The sequence below is a fragment of the Oryctolagus cuniculus genome, chromosome 2 (assembly GCF_964237555.1).
Source record: "Oryctolagus cuniculus chromosome 2, mOryCun1.1, whole genome shotgun sequence".
Lineage (NCBI taxonomy): Eukaryota > Metazoa > Chordata > Mammalia > Lagomorpha > Leporidae > Oryctolagus > Oryctolagus cuniculus.
The window spans coordinates 98,028,678-98,045,392 of NC_091433.1; the positions used below are offsets into that span (position 1 = coordinate 98,028,678).

A 16,715-nucleotide genomic window follows, 5' to 3' on the forward strand; every position below is an offset into this window, starting at 1 on the left:
TTCACTGAGGGATTGGGCTTTAGTCAGGCTCACATATCTCAAATGCAGGCCTCCTGCCATGGCAGGTCTTGGTCTTCTAAGCAGAGACCGCATGAGCTTTCACTCTGCCTTTCCACCTGGTCTTCAGCCTTCTCTGCACACCCCTCCCCATCCTGCTGCCAATCAGCAAATGTCCCTGTAGGGAGAAAGTTGTACATTTGCAACTGTTCTAGATTCCGCCTGTTGCACCAACTTACATGACTAGCAATGGCTTCCCTGATTCATGCTTCCTCCAACAGAAGCCCTCTGCATAGACCCCGCCCACTATTCAACCCATGTTCAGACTTGGAAATTGTCTCCAGGGAAGAAAATAGCCTATGATCCCAGGTCACATGACAGGGGTTCTCTTCTCAGTGGACTTTCACTGTAGTTCATCTACATCTCACTACTTCCACACATCTCTGATCTCTTCAATGTATTTTGTAATTTGTCTTTCTTTCCTAGTTGTTGGATTGAGAGTGATGGCTGTTGCTATCTACTACATCCTACCTGAAAGTAGATTTTTTGCATAGTTTTTTTTTTAAAATAAACTCTTCCAGTGTACAATAAAACACAGACAAACAAAGTCACACAGGGGTTGGCCTAGCAGTTGGGTCTCCAGTTAGGAAGCCCTGTCTCACAGTGGAGTGCATGGGTCCAGTTCCGGGCTGTAGCTCCTGACCCCAGCTTTCTGGTAATGCACACCCAGGGAGACAGCAGTGACGGCTCAAGTAACCGGGTTCTGGCCTCCTTTGTGGGAGATATGGATGGCATTCCCAGCTCTGAGCTTTGGCTCAGCTCAGCCCCGGCTGTTACAGATAAAAATTAAGAAAAACAAAAAGGCACTAAAAACAAATGCATAGTTTAAAATTGTTATAAGGTAAACTCACTTATAGCTACCACCTAAGTTGAGGAAGGAACTTTGCCACTCTGAAAGCCCTGCAAAATGTCCCTTTCTAGTCTCACTTTTTTTTTTTAAAGATTTTTATTTAAGACAGGCAGAGCTACAGACAGTGAGAGAGAGAGAGAGAAAGGTCTTCCTTCCGTTGGTTCACTCCCCAAGTGGCTGCAATGGCCGGAGCTACGCTGATCCGAAGCCAGGAGCCAGGTGTTCCTCCCCGTCTCCCATGTGAGTGCAGGGACCCAAACACTTGGGCCATCCTCTACTGCTTTCCCTGGCCATAGCAGAGAGCCAGACTGAAGAGGAGCAACCGGGACTAGAACAGGCATCCATATGGGATGCTGGTGCTGCAGGCGGAGGATTAACCTAATGCATTACGGTGCCGGCCTCACTTACTTTTTTATTTTAAGATTCATCTATTTTACTTGAAAGGCAGTTACAAAGATAGAGAGAGAGAGAGAGAGAGAGAGAGAGAGAGAGAGAGAGAATGAGAATGAGAATCTTCCATCCACTGGTTCACTTCGCAAATGGCTGCAACAGCTGAGAGAGAGAGATATCTTCCATCCTCTGTTCACTTCGCAAATGACTGCCAACAGCCAGGCTGGGCCAGATTGAAACCAGGAGCCTGGAACTCCTTCCAGGTCTCCAGCCCGGGTGCAGGGGTCTAAGCACCTGGGCATCCTCCATTCCTTTCCCAGGTGCATCAGCAGGGAGCCAGATCAGAAGCAGAGCAGCCAGGACTTGAACCTGTGCTCACATGAGAAGCTGGTGGCCCAAGCCCATGTGTCACAACTCTGGCTCCTGCCTTTCTAATCTTTAAAAAGTTATCTTTCCACCCAATACCTCATGTCAGCCTACTGATGATCTGCATACTTTATACACTGATCCATCCCTGATGAGAAATGCAAATTGTCAGGTTCTGCACTTCTCCCTTATGCACATAGCCTCCATTTCAAAAAAACAGCATTGGGCTAGTTGACACCAACTATCTTCCTCTGTTTCTCTAAGCACAAAATAAAAGAAGGCTATTCCGGAAAAAATACATAAGCAAGGAATCAAATCATACTTACAAGAATAAAAGACTTAACAAAGGAAGATCGTAAGGGAGGAAAAAGAAAAGAACTATAATAGAACTAGAAAACAAGAAGCAAAATGGCAGTAGTAAGACCTTACTTATAACTAATTACCTTAAATGTAAGTGGATTAAATTCTCCAGTGTAAACAACATAGAGTAGGGTCAGAATTATGTGGTAGTGGTTTAAGCTGTCACTGGTGACACTGCCATTTCACATCAGAGTGCTGGTTTAAGTCCTGGCTAGTCTACTTATGATCTAGCTTCCTGCTAATGTGCCTGGCAAGGCAGTAGAAGATGGCCCACGAACTTAGGCCCCTGCCACCTTTGTGAGAGACCATTATGCAGTTCCTGGTTAATGGCTTCAGCCTGTCTTAGATCTGGCTATCACAGTCATTTGGGGAGTGTGTTGGTAGATGGAAGATTTCTCTATCACTCTGCTTTTTCAAATCAATCAACCAATCTTTTTTTTTTTTTAAAGTTATATAGTAATTGAATGGAGAGAAGCAAACCACACAACCAAATGCTGCTTACAAGACTTACTTCACCTCTAAGGATGCAAAAAATTGAAAGTGAAATGATGGAATAAGACAGTCCATGCAAATGGAACCCAAAAGAAAGCCAGAGTAGCCATTTTTATAACAGATAAAATAGATTTTAAATCAAAAGTACTAAAAAGAGATAAGAAAAGTCATTATATAATGACAAATGGTTCCATCTAGCAAGAGGAAATAACAGCTTTCTCTCTCTCTCTCTCTCTCTCTCTCTCTCTCTCTATATATATATATATATATATATATATAAAGAGAGAGCTGTTATTATATATTATATATTTATAATATATATAGTTATACCCAACATCAGAGCACCCAAATACATAAAGCAAATATTAACGAGTTAAAGGAAAATATATATTCTAATACAAGAATAGTAAGGAAATTTCACACCTCACTTTGAGAAATAGACAAATCATCCAAACAGAAAATTAGCAAAGAAACAGCGAAATTAAACTATACCCTAGATCAGCTGGATATCATAGACATCCACAGAACACTGCATACTACGACTACAGAATACACAGTGTTCTCAATAGGACATGGAACAGTCTTCAGAACAGATCATATGGTTGGTCAAAAAGCAAATCTCAAAAAATTTAAAAAGATTGAAATCATATTGAGTATCTTTTCCTTTTCAATTTATTTATATTTTACACTTAGAAGAGCAAAAAGAGAGACAGAACTCCAAATACCTAAAATGACCAGGGATGGGCTAGGCCAAAACTGGAAGCCAGGAAATCATGGTCTCCCATGTGGGTGGCAGAGACCTAAGCACTTGAGCCATCCACCTGCAGCTGCCCCAATTTCAAGATAGCAAGAAGTCAGAATCAGGAGCAGAGCTGGGACTCAGACCCTGGTACTGATATGTGATATGGTCATCTTCAGCAGTCTCAACTGCTAGGTCAGATGTCCAACTTGCAAATGTCTATCCTGATCTGAATGAAGTAAAACTAGTAGTCACTAACAAAAGAACTTTGGAAACTACATAAACACATGGAAACTAGTTACTGCTGAACAAACAATGGGTCAAGGAAGAAATTAAAGAGTCTTGAGGGGCTGGCGCTATGGCGCAGTGGGTTAAAGCCCTGGCCTGAGTGCCTGCATCCCATATGGGCGCCGGTTCTAGTTCCAGCTGCTGCTCTTCTGATCCAGCTCTCTGTTATGGCCTGGGATAGCAGTAGAGGATGGCCCAAGTGCTTGGGCCCTTGCACCCGTGTGGAGACCCGGAGGAAGCTCCTGGCTCCTAACTTTGGATCAGCGCAGCTCTGGCCGTTGTGGCCATCTGGGGAGTGAACCAGCGGATGGAAGATCTTTGTCTCTACCTTTCTCTGTAACTCTTTCAAATCAATAAAATAAATCTTTAAAAAAAGAGTCTTGAAACAAATGAAAATGGAAACGTAACATAACAAAATTGTGTAAAGCAAAAGAAGTACTAAGAAGGAATTTTATAGCAATCAATGCCAACATCAAAAAAGCAGAACAGGGATAGGCATCTGGCCTAGAGGGGGGAGATGAAGACATTAGCTAAAACATTCATCATCCCACATCAGAGTACCTGACTCCATTGCTAATGTGCACCCTGGGAAGCAGTGGTAATGGCTCAAGTAACTGGGTTCGTGCTACCCTCATGGGAGACCTTGACTGAGTTCCTGGTTCTTGGAACTTCTGCTCCTTGCAAGCTGGCATCCCATACTAGAGTGCTAGTTCAAGTCCCAGCTGCTCTGCTTCCAATCCACCTTCCTGATGATGCACCTTGGGAGGCAGTTAGATGATGGTCCAAGTACTTGGGCCATTGCTACCCATGGAGGAGACCAGGATGGATTCCTGGCTTCTAGCATCAGCCTAGCTAAGCCCTGGCTGTTGTGGCCATTTGGGGAATGAACCAGAGGATGGAAGGTCTCTCTGTCTCTGTCTTTCCAATAAATAAATAAATCTTTTAAAAAATCTTAAAGATAATATTTCTGCCAAGACACTGTGGCAAAAAGTGTCCTACATGAAGCACCTCTGTGGGTGAGATCCCCGTGGAAAGAAGTGGTCATCAAAGAAGGATGTACTTTTCCCTGAAGGGAGGAGAGAGCTTCTACTTTGCTTATGGCCTTGGCTAAATACTGAAGGAGTTTGTGGATTCCAAAGGTTTCTATAGCCTAGGAAGCTCATGTGAAGAGCCTCAGATGATCACTGATGTCAGACATAAGAGTGTTAACTGTTAAATTAACAGGAGTCACTGTGCACTAACTTCCCATGCAGGACCTCTGTCCTCAAAGAGTTGCATTATGAGAGTTAATAGTAAAACTTGTTCTCAAAGATTTACTTTGTTTTAATGTATTAAATGGAGGATATTTTTATGTCTCATAAGTTATAGTTATGTCTAAGTGCTTGCAAAAGATGTATCATTCTTGGGTTCCTCATTAAAGTTAATTAAGTTTCTAAAAAAGAAGAATGCTTAAAAAAAAGGAAGTGAAATTAACTTCAATATGCAATGATTTTGAACAGCCCTTGTCTCAGCTGTTGAGGAACAGTTTTTTTTTTCCCCCATACTATTTGTTGAACTCTTTACTTAGTATAGAGTTAATCTTCTGTGCATATAGTTGATCCAAAATAGATCTTATTTAAAAATAAAACTGGGAATAAGAGAGGGAGGAGGAAGAGGGGTGGGAGTGTGGGTGGGAAGGTGGATATGGTGGAAACAATCACTATGTTCCTAAAGTTTTATTTATGAAATGCATGAATTTTGTATTCCTTAAATAAAAGGTTTCTTTGGGGAAAAAAATCTAAAAATAAATTTAATCAAAGAAGTGAAAGATCGCTATAACAAAAACTATAAAACATTTATGAAAGAAATTGATGACATGAGAAATGGAAACACATTATGTGTTAATGAATTGGGAGAATAAATATTGTTAAAATGTCCATACTACCTAAAGCTATTTACAGATTCAATATGATCCCTAACAAAACACAAATGACATTTTTCTCAGAAGTAGACTATAAAGAATTTGTATGGAGACAAAAAAAGACCTGGAATAGCCAAAGCAACCTTAAGTAAAAAGAAAAATGTAGAAGCCTTATACCACCTGACTTTCTCTAATTCTCCTTTTCAAATAAATAAAATAAATCTTTAAAAAGATATCTTTTTAAAAGATATCTATCTTTTAAAAGATAGAGTTACAGAGAGAGGTAGAGACAGAGAGAGAGGTCTTCTATCTGCTGGTTCACTCCCCAGATGGCTGCAATGGCTGGAGCTGCACCGATCTGAAGGCAGGAGCCAGAATCCTCTTCTGGGTCTCCCACATGGAAGCAGGGGCCCAAGGACTTGGACCATCTTCTACTGCTTTCCCAGGCCATAGCAGAGAGCTGGATCAGAAGTGGAGCAGCCAGGATTAGTACTGGCCGGCACCCGTATGGGATGCCGGTGCTTCAGGCCAAGGGCTTTAACCTACTGTGCCACAGCGCCGGCCCCATAAATAAATCTTAAATTAAAAAAAGAAAATAAACAGTCTTTTCAATGAATGGTACTAGGAAAATGATATCCACATGAGGAAGAGTGACACCAGATCCCTGTCTCTTATTATGTACAAAAACAGACTCAAAGCAAATTAAAGACCTATACACAAGAACTGAAACCTTGAAACTATTAAAAAAGAAAATATGGTGGGGCCCGTGCTGTGGTAAAGCAGGTTAATGCCCTGTTCCTGAAGCACCAGCATCCCATATGGGTGCCAGTTCAAGATCCAGCTGCTCCACTTCTGATCCAGCTCTCTGCTGTGGCCTGGGAAAGCAGTAGATGATGGCCCAAGACCTTGGGCCCCTGCACCCACATGAGAGACCTGGAAGAAGCTCCTGGCTCCTGGCTTCAGATCAGCCCAGCTCTGGCCATTTCAGCCATTTGGGTAGTGAACCATGGGATGGAAGACCTCTCTCTCTCTCTGCCTCTCCTTCTCTGTGTAACTCTTTCAAATAAATGAATAAATCTTTTTTTTTTTAAGAAAATACAGGGGAAACACTTCAGAAAGTTGGGTTGGAAAGGACTCTTTTGGATCAGACCCCAGAAGCAAAATTGACCAATGGGACTTCATCCAACTGAAGAGCTTCTGTGCACCAAAGGAAACGATCAGCACAGTGAAGAGACAGAATGGAAGAAAACAGTTCCAAGTTATACTTCTGACAAAGGCTCAGTCTCCCGAATAATAAGGATCCAAACAAATTGCATAGAAAATCCCATTAAAAAATGGGAGTAAATCTAAACAGACCTTTCTCAAAGAAAGATGCACAAATGGCTATCAGGTACACGCAAAAAAAATGCTCAATATGGTTAATCATCAGGAAAATGCAATGATATTGCTTCACTTAGAGTGAGGTGGCCACCATAAAAAAAACGCAAGGATAACAAATACTGGTGAGGCTATTCCAAGTGATCAATTTCAGTTCACAATTGATCATAATGAAAGGACTAAGAGTCAAAGGGAGCACATAAACAAGTCTAGTACCTGCTAACACTAACCGATAGAATAAATAAAGGGGAGAGTGATCCAACATAGGAAGTGAGATACTCAGCAGACTCATAGAATGGCAGATGTCCTAAATAGCACTCTGGCCTCAGAATCAGCCCTAAAGGCATTCGGATCTGGCTGAAAAGCCCATGAGAGTATTTCAGGCATGGAAAGCCAAGACACTCTGGCAAGAAGATCTCTGTGAGTGAGATCCCAGTGGAAAGAACAGGTCTTCAAAGAGGGAGGTGCCTTTCTCTGAAGGGAGGAGAGAACCTCCACTTTGACTATGACCATGTCTAAACAAGATAAGAGTCGGAGAACTCAAGGGGCTTCCATAGCCTTGGAAACTCATGACTGGAGCATAGGGAGACTACTGATGCCATAGACAGGAGTGTCAATTGGTAAAGTCGACAACAGGAGTCACTGTGCACTTACTCCTCATGTAGGATCTCTGTCCTTAATGTGCTGTGTATTGAGATTTAATGCTATAACGAGTACTCAAACAATATATTTCACTTTGTGTTTCTATGGGGGTGCAAACTGTTGAAATCTTTACTTAATGTATACTAAACAGATCCTCTGTTAAAAAAAAATTATCAACTCCCAACTTGACTCTCACTGGGATTAAACATGACAATAGGTCTGATCTGATTTCATCATCATTTAAAAAAAATCATCTATTATTTTTACTTTATGTTTCGGTGTGGGAGCAAACTGTTGAAATCCTTACTTAATGTATACTAAGCTGATCTTCTGTATATTAAGATAATCGAAAATGAATCTTGATGTGAATGGAAGGGGAGAGGGAGTGGGAAAGGGGAGGGTAGTGGGTGGGAGGGACGGTATGTGGGGGAAGCCATTGTAATCCATAAATCATACTTTGGAAATTTATATTCATTAAATAAAAGTTAAAAAAAAAACAAATACTGGTGAGGATGTGGAGAAGAGGGAACCCTTATATGCTGTTGGTAGGAATGCAAATTAGTATAAATATTGTGGCAAACAGTATGCAGGCCCCTGAAAAAACTAAAAACAGAACTACCTACCGAATGATCTAGGAATTGTACTAGGTATATATCCAAGGGAAATGAAATCAAGCTGCTGAGGAGGCATCTGCACTCCCATGTTTAATGCTGTATTGTTCGCAAGAGCTAAGAAATGGAAACAACCTAAATGTTTAATATCAACTAATAAATGAAGAAAGTGTGGTACAAGTACACAAAGGAATACTGCTTTGCCATAAAAGGATGAAAGGTTGTCGTTTGCAACAACATAGATGGAACTAGAAGTCATTACATTAAACAAAATAAGCTAAGCACAGAAAGCCAAGGACTGCCTGATAACATGCACACATAAAGTCTTAAAAAGATGATGAGAGGGACCGGCGCTGCGGTGTAGTGGACAAAGCTGCTGCCCGCAGTGGCACATCCCATATGGGTGCCAGTTCTAGTCCTGGCTGCTCTTCTTCTGATCCAGTTCTCTGCTATGGTCAGGGAAAGCAGCAGAAGATGGACCAAGACCTTGGGCCCCTGCACCCACATGAGAGACCAGGATAAGGCTCCTGGCTCCTGGCTTCGGATCAGTGCAGCTCTGGCCATTGCAGCCATTTGGGGAGTGAACCAACGGAAGGAAGACCTTTTTCTCTGTCTCTCCCTCTCACTGTCCGTAACTCTCTCTCTCAAGTAAATAAAAATAAAATCTTGAAAAAAAAAAGACCCAAATCCTTGGGCCTCTCCACCTGCATGGGAGACCCAGAAGAAGCTCCTGGCTCCTGGTTTCAGTTTGGCACAGCTCTGCATCAGCGCAGCTCCAGTCCAGCTGTTGTGGCCAACTGGGGAGTGAACCAGTGGATGGAAGACCTCTCTCTCTCTCTCTCTCTCTCTCTCTCTCTGCCTCTCCTTCTCTCTGAGTAACTCTGACTTTATACAGGAGGAATAAGTTCGAAGATATAATGTACAACACCATGACTGTAAGTGTATTGTATACTTGAAAAGTGTCGGAGTATATTTTTGGTGTCCTCATCACAAAAAAATGAAAAGCCTGTTAGTTAGCTTGATCCAGTCATCCTACGATGTGTGCCTACTGCAAAACATGCTGTTCACCATCAATAAGTATTTGCATTCGATTAAAAATCAATTTAAAAATGCTTAAATTTTTTTTTTAATTTTTTGACAGGCAGAGTAGACAGTGAGAGAGAGAGACAGAGAAAAAGGTCTTCCTTTGCCGTTGGTTCACCCTCCAATGGCTGCCGTGGCCGGTGTGCTGTGGCCGGCGCACCGCGCTGATCTGATGGCAGGAGCCAGGTGCTTCTCCTGGTCTCCCATGGGGTGCAGGGCCCAATTATTTGGGCCATCCTCCACTGCACTCCCTGGCCACAGCAGAGAGCTGGCCTGGAAGAGGGGCAACGGGACAGAATCTGGCACCCTGACCAGGACTAGAACCTGGTGTGCGGGCGCTGCAAGGCAGAGGATTAGCCTAGTGAAACTGAAAACTTTTTCCAGAAAGCCTATGGTAAACTCACTGAATTGTGAATCCTCTAATGCTCTAAGACGGCTGTAACTGTTTCCTTAAAACTGTCCTAGGTGTCCTTAAAAAAACTGAAAAGTATTTAAAAAAAAATCACCTCTCAACAATGTTGAAGCAAGACACACCATCCTGCCCACCCATGGCATACAGAAAGCCTCCAAGTACTGCCACACCAACACTCATCCTGCAGGTGCTTGTAGGGGCCACATCACTGCTCCACTGGTTTGTTTTGGGGTCATACCTGTAAAGAACACATCAAGAGCAGAGTTGTTATTCCACAAATCAAATGATTGATATATGTTATCTCCCTTAAATAAGGGCAGATTAATAACTAAAATACATGGAAACCTATTTTGATCTTTGAAATTCATTTGTATATAACAAGCTGTATATGAATATATATTTTAAAAAATCAAAACAGCGGCCGGCGCCGCGGCTCAATAGGCTAATCCTCCACCTTGCGGCGCCGGCACACCGGGTTCTAGTCCTGGTCGGGGGGCCGGATTCTGTCCCGGTTGCCCCTCTTCCAGGCCAGCTCTCTGCTGTGGCCAGGGAGTGCAGTGGAGGATGGCCCAAGTACTTGGGCCCTGCACCCCATGGGAGACCAGGATAAGTACCTGGCTCCTGCCATTGGATCAGCGTGGTGCGCCGGCCACAGTGCGCTAGCCGCGGCAGCCATTGGAGGGTGAACCAACGGCAAAGGAAGACCTTTCTCTCTGTCTCTCGCTCTCACTATCCACTCTGTCTGTCAAAAAATAAAAAATAAAAACAGTATCAACAAAACTAATTTTCCCTTTGAGTTCCACTTGAACTCTGGTCTCTTCCCATTATGATTGGCATATACGCTTTAATACTTTTCAGTAAAATGTTTTCAAATAAGTATACATGTATCCATATGCATATTCATCTGTGAACTTGTTTGTTTACATAAATATGTCCACATTAGGCACTGTTTTTCTCTTCAAGATATTTGAGATCTATTTATAGAAATACAGCACAAGAGATTCCTTTTGAACTATTTTAAAACACTGTATATGCCACGTCACTTACTCATATTCCTATCCATATATCCTTTGACTATTTCCAATATTTTGCTATTAAAAACAGTGATTATTCTTGTATCTTTCTGCCTGTGCAAATGGATAAAGACTAGAAAATGGATAAAGACTAGAATCGTTGGGGCAAAGAATATATTCATTTTTACTTTTATTTTTTAAGATTTAATTTATTTATTTGAGAAGATGAGTTACAGGGAGAGGGAGAGACACAGAGAAAGGGCTGCCATCCATTGGTTCACTTCAAAAATGGCCACAACAGTGGGATGGCTGGAGCCTGCAGCTTCTTCTAGGCCTCGGATGTATGTGCAGGGGCCCAAGGGCTTTCCCAGGAAGAGAGCTGGATTGAAGTGGAGCAGCTGGGACTCGAACTGGTGCCCATGTGGGATGCTGGCACTGTAGGTGATGGCTTTACCCACTATGCCACAGTGCTGGCTCCCAAAATCTATATTTTGATATCTACAGGCTTCAATGTAACTGAGATATAGATATTTAATTATTTTGCTTATATTTGTTTACTTATTTATTTTAAAAAATATCTTAGTTTTATTTCATGATTCTAGAATTGACAATACTTTATTTTATAAAATACAGTTAGCATTCCCTTGGTATATTTAAGTGCACTCCCCCAACCACTCCCCTTTAATGGAACTGATTCCTCGGTGTTTTTCCAGCCACACTGGGAACTGAGTTGCTGCATGGTTTCAGAGGCGTGTTGTGGAAATACCAAGGATCACCTTAAATCAACATCGTGGAAAGGAAAAGGGTGCATGAGAGCAAGAAGCTTTTAAAACATCAGTTACCGTAACGTTTCCATTGTGCCCTGTGTGATAGATATTATGGGTAAAGGCAGCTCAACAAACAATTATAGTACAATGGATTAGGAACAAGCTTGTTAAAGATACATAAAGAATAAAGGCGTGAGAAACTAATTTATTTGCATGACCATCAGAGAATTTTATGTAATGATTAACATTTGATTCTTGAAGGATATGTAAGTCTTAAAAGGGCAAATATTCCAGGGAAGAAAGAGAAGCAAGCATACACATAGGGAAACAGACATAAAAGACGATGGTGTATTGGGGCTGGCACTGTGGCGCAGCAGGTAAAGCCGCCGCCTGCAGTGCCGGCTTCCCATTTGAGCACTGGTTCAAGTCCCGGCTGCTCCGCTTCTGATCCAGCTCTCTGCTATGGCCTGGGAAAGCAGTGGAGGATGGCCCAAGTCCTTGGGCCCCGTATCCATGTGGGAGACCAGTAAGAAGCACCTGGCTCCCGGCTTCCGATCAGCGCAACTCCGGCTGTTGCAGCCGTATGGGGAGTGAACCGGCGGTATCCTCTCTGCCTCTCCTCTTTCTATGTAATTCTCACTTTCAAATAAATAAATCAAATCTTAAAAAAAAAAGACAGTTGTGCCAGGAACTGTGAGCAATTTGTTGGGTCCGTAGTTGCATGTTTAGGGAATGGTGGAATCCAATGCAAAGTGGAAAAACAGGTGGAGAACAGATCATAGAGGACTTGTACATCATGCTACAAGGATTAGGCTGCCAACCAGTGCCACAGACTCAAGTCACATCTGTTTCCTAATTAGTATCTCAAATGACACTGCACGTACAATAGAGAAAACATTTCAAGCTCTCTTTACTCACCTTTCAACACTATTGAGATAAGAGGATCCATCATGGCCTCCCACTGCATATAACAGGTCATCAAGGACACTGACCCCAACTCCACATCGCCTTTTGCTCATTGAAACTACCATGCGCCATTCATTTGTCTGTGGATCGTATCTTTCAACACTGGAAATGGCATCTCCACTGCACCAACCACCGACTGAGGAAGAAACACAAATGATCAAGAGGATGTGCCCTAAGGCAAACAGTGTATCAGTCCCTGCTAACCTCACTGTGGATTAATGTGTGACTAAGCAAATGTCTCTAGAAGTAGGTCCAAATACAGTCATAACTTTCATTTGTCCCACTGGGATTGCTATAACCTTAATTAATTTTCCAAATAAATTAGTATCATGTCCACTTGACAAAAGAGGACAATGACACCTATTCAAATAGAATTGTAAGGTAATATCCTGTATAATGGATAAAACACTGAATTTAGTTAGAAAATTAAGGTTTGACTATTGCTTCTACCAGTTCTGCAATGTTGGGGAAATCCTGAGCCACTGTTTCCTCATTTGTAAAATAGGGAATCAAAATTAAAAAGTGGAAAAATACTAACAGTGTATAAAAAGGATGATACAACATGACCAAGCAGGTTTTATCTGAGTAGACAAGAGAGTTCAAATTTTAAAAATCATATCACCAGGCTAAAAAAGAAAACTCAGAATTGTTTTTTTTTAAAGATATATTTATTTATTTGAAAGTCAGATTTACACAGAGAGAGGAGAGCCAGAGAGAGAGAGAGGTCTTCCATCCTATGGTTCACTCCCCAGATGGCTGCAACAGCCAGAGCTGCACCGATCCAAAGCCAGAAGCCAGGAGCTTATCCGGGTCTCTCACATGGGTGCAGGGGCCCAAGGACTTGGGCCATCCTCCACTGCTATCCCAGGCCATAGCAGAGAGCTGGATCAGAAGTGGAGCAGCCGGGTCTCAAACCTGCACCTATATGGGATGGCTGCACTTCAGGCCAGGGTGTTAACCCACTGGGCCATAGCGCTGGCCCTGAAAACTCAGAATTGTATCAATAGATGCAGGAAAAGCATCTGACAAATTCAATACACATTTCTCATAAAAACTCTCAGAAAACTAGGAACTTCTGCTTAATAAAGAATAGTTACAAAATGCCTTCAGCTAGCATTATACTTAATGGTAAGAGTTAAAGCTTTCTAAGATCAAGAACAAGGTAAGAATGTTCCCTCTCATTATTGATTTCCAGCATCATACTGGAAGTCCTAGCTAATGCTGTAAAACAAGAAAAGGAAATAAAAGTCATACTATTTAAGAAGAAACTGTTGGGGCCACGCTGTGACATAGCAGGTAAAGCTGCTGCCTGAAGTGCCAGCATCCCTTTGGGTGCTGGATCAAGTCCTGGCTGCTTCACTTTCGATCCAGCTCTCTGCTGTGGCCTGGGAAAGCAGTGAAGATGGCCCAACTCCTTGGGCCCCTGCACCCATGTGGGAGACCCGAATAAGGCTTCTGGCTCCTGGCTACTGATTGGCGAAGCTTCAGTCATTGCGGCTAACTGGGGAGTGAACTAGCAGATGGAAGACCTCTCTCTCTCTCTCTCTCTGCCTCTCCTTCTCTCTCTGTGTAACTCTGACTTTCAAATAAATAAGTAAAATAAATAAATACAGAGAAGAAACTGTTCTTGTTCACAGGTGACATAATTGTCTATGCAGAAAACCTGAAAGAATCAACAAAAATACCCTTCTGGACCTACCAAGCAATTATACCAAGATTGCAGGATGCCAAGTTAATATGCAAAAAATCAATCTTTTTCCTATGTATCAGCAATGAAAAAGTAGAATTTAAAATTAAAAGCAAAATACTACTGGGCTGGGGTGTTTAGTTTAATGGTTAAGAAGCCAGTTGGAGGACCGGTGCTATGGCATAGTGGATAAAGTTACCGCTTGCAGTGCCGGCTTCCCATATGGGCGGTAGTAGTTCAAGTCCCAGCTGCTCCACGTCCCATCCAGCTCTCTGCTATGGCCTGAGAAAGTAGTAGAAGACAGCCCAAATCCTTGGGCCCCTGCACCTACGTGGGAGATCTGGAAGAAGCTCCTGGTTCCTGGCTTTGGATTGGCACACCTCCAGCCATTGTGGCCATCTGGGGAGTGAACCAGTGGATGGAAGACCTCTCTATCTCTCTCTTTCTGCCTCTGCCTCTCTGTAACAACTTTGCCTTTCAAAGAAATAAACAAATCTTAAAAAAAAGAAGCCAGTTAGGGCTCCTATGCCCATGTTTGGAATACCAGGGGTTGATATCTGGCTCCCTCTCCTGACTTGGGCTTCCTGCTCATGTGGACCCTTGGAGGCAGCTATAGGAACCTACCAAGATACCTTTCAGTAGGTGAATGGATAAACTATGGTACATCCAGACAACGGATAATGCTGTAATAACAAATGAGCTATCAAACCATGAGAAGACATGGATGAAACTTAAAAAAAGAAGCCAGTCTGAAAAGTTACTGTGACATTGTGAAATATGTATTTGGTCTTCACCTCCACTTCCCTACCTGTAACTCTTAAAATCACTGGAATCTCTAAAGTGATAATTATGTTTTTGGATGGCAATGAGTTGACCTTTGGCTGGCAGCCTCTTGGTAGCTTCAGGATAGGGGCAAGGACCAAGGTGTGCTTAGAGTGCTGGGACTTTTAGTCCTATCCACCATCCTAAGAGGAAGGGGAAGGAACTGAAGTTTAAGTTGATCACTAATGACTTAAGATTTAATCAGTTATGCACATTATACTGAAAACTTCAAAAAAACCTGAAAGCATGAAGTTCAGGAAGCTTCTAGATAATCTGAGCACATGAAGGTTCCTGAAGGGTGGTGGACCTGGACAGGGCTTGTAAGATCCGTGGATCTCTGCATCTGATCCTTTCAATGTCTTATTTTTAAAGGTTTTATTTATTTATTTGAGAGGTAGAGTTACAATGAGAGGGAGACAGAGACAGAGAGACAGAGAGAGAAAGACAGAGACAGAGAGAGAGAGGTGTCTATCATCTGCTGGCTCATTCCGCAAATGGCCACAATGGCCAGAACTCCAAATCCAGCAGCCAGGAACCAGACTCTTCCTCTGGGTCTCCCACGTGGGTGCAGGGGCCCAAGGACCTGGGCCATCTTCTACTGCTCTCCCAGACCACAGCAGAGAGCTGGACTGGAAGAGGAACAGCCGAGACTAGAACCAGCACCCATATGGGATGCTGGTGCCACAGGCAGGGGATCAACCCACTGCGCCACAGTGCCAGCCCCTTCTTAATGTCTTTTATAGAAAACCACTAAGTGTAGGAATTTTGCTGACTTCACAAACCACTTGAGCAAATTAAAACCAAACAGGCAGCTGTAGGAACCGTGATTTGTAGTCTATTGGTCGGAAGCACAGGTAAAACAAACCGGGGCTTGTAAATGGCATCTAAAAGGGAGGGAAACCTTGGGGACTGAGCCCTCGACACATGGGATTTGACACTATCTCAGGCAGATAGTGCTGGAACTGAACTGGGGAAGAGGATGCCCAATTGATGTCCACTGCAAAACTGATTGCTTGCTTACTGGTGGAGAGAAATCCTTACACCTTTTGAGGTCATAGAATTCTTCTATGTTGACTGTTGTGATCTGAGAGCAGAGGGAAACATGGTTTGTTTTTCTGACTCAGTTACATGGTTCCAACTATATTACATTCTGGATAAGGCAAAACAAAGGAGACAGCAAAAAGAGTAAATGGGGACTGGTTCGTGTCTGGGCTGTTCTACTTCCGATCCAGCTCCCTGCCAATGTGCCTGGGAAAGCGGTAGGAGATGTTTCATGTGCTTGGGCCCCTGTACCCATGCAGGAGACCTGGAGGAACCTCCTGGCTCGGCTTCCATCTGGCCCAGCCACCTGGGGAGTGAACCAGCTGATGGAAGACTTCTCTCTTTTTGCCTCTGCCTCTCTCTCTCTTTACAATTCTGCCTTCCAAATCAATAAATAAATCTTAAAAAAAAAGTTCAAGGAAAATACATTTTATAACTAGGCATGGGCTTAACTGTTTTGCTCCAGAATAATTTTATCTCTTAATTCTATTTTCCATGAACTTTTTGAAATCCTCTTGTAAGTATCTAAAATGAGTTTTTAAAAGACTTGTATATAGTACTAGATAAATGTAATGTGCTATCAAAAGCCAAAAAACAACAACTCAGAATCTTCTTTTTCTTTTATTATATTAGAGAGACAGTTTTTGGCTGATCAACTCATGGTCTCTTAATATGTACCGTTGTGACTAGAACAGTACAAAACTTCTAAAATCACAAAATATTTTGCTTTCTGTTTAGTCTATAGTCTGCACAGGAGTATAAGAAAATAATTTAACCACCATTCTATGTTTCTATGGTATTTTGTTACGGCAGACTGAGAAAAGTAACAGTATGAATAGGAAACAAACCAAC

At 42.4% G+C, this 16,715-nt stretch overlaps 1 protein-coding gene and 1 long non-coding RNA gene across 3 annotated transcripts in view; one reads left to right on the top strand and one right to left on the bottom strand.

Moving 5' to 3' along the window:
• LOC127488438 (uncharacterized) overlaps window positions 1-16,715 on the top strand; it is a 145,117-nt gene that overhangs the window by 26,672 nt on the left and 101,730 nt on the right. The window lies entirely within an intron of this gene.
• Window positions 1-16,715, bottom strand: part of LOC103345638 (kelch-like protein 20) — a 129,968-nt gene that overhangs the window by 11,677 nt on the left and 101,576 nt on the right. The window contains exons 4-5 of the mRNA XM_070068655.1: window positions 12,266-12,449; window positions 9,662-9,805 (exon numbers count right to left, since the gene is read on the bottom strand). Of these exons, the coding sequence (XP_069924756.1) occupies window positions 9,662-9,805; window positions 12,266-12,449 (328 nt within the window). The remainder of the gene's footprint in view (window positions 1-9,661; window positions 9,806-12,265; window positions 12,450-16,715) is intronic.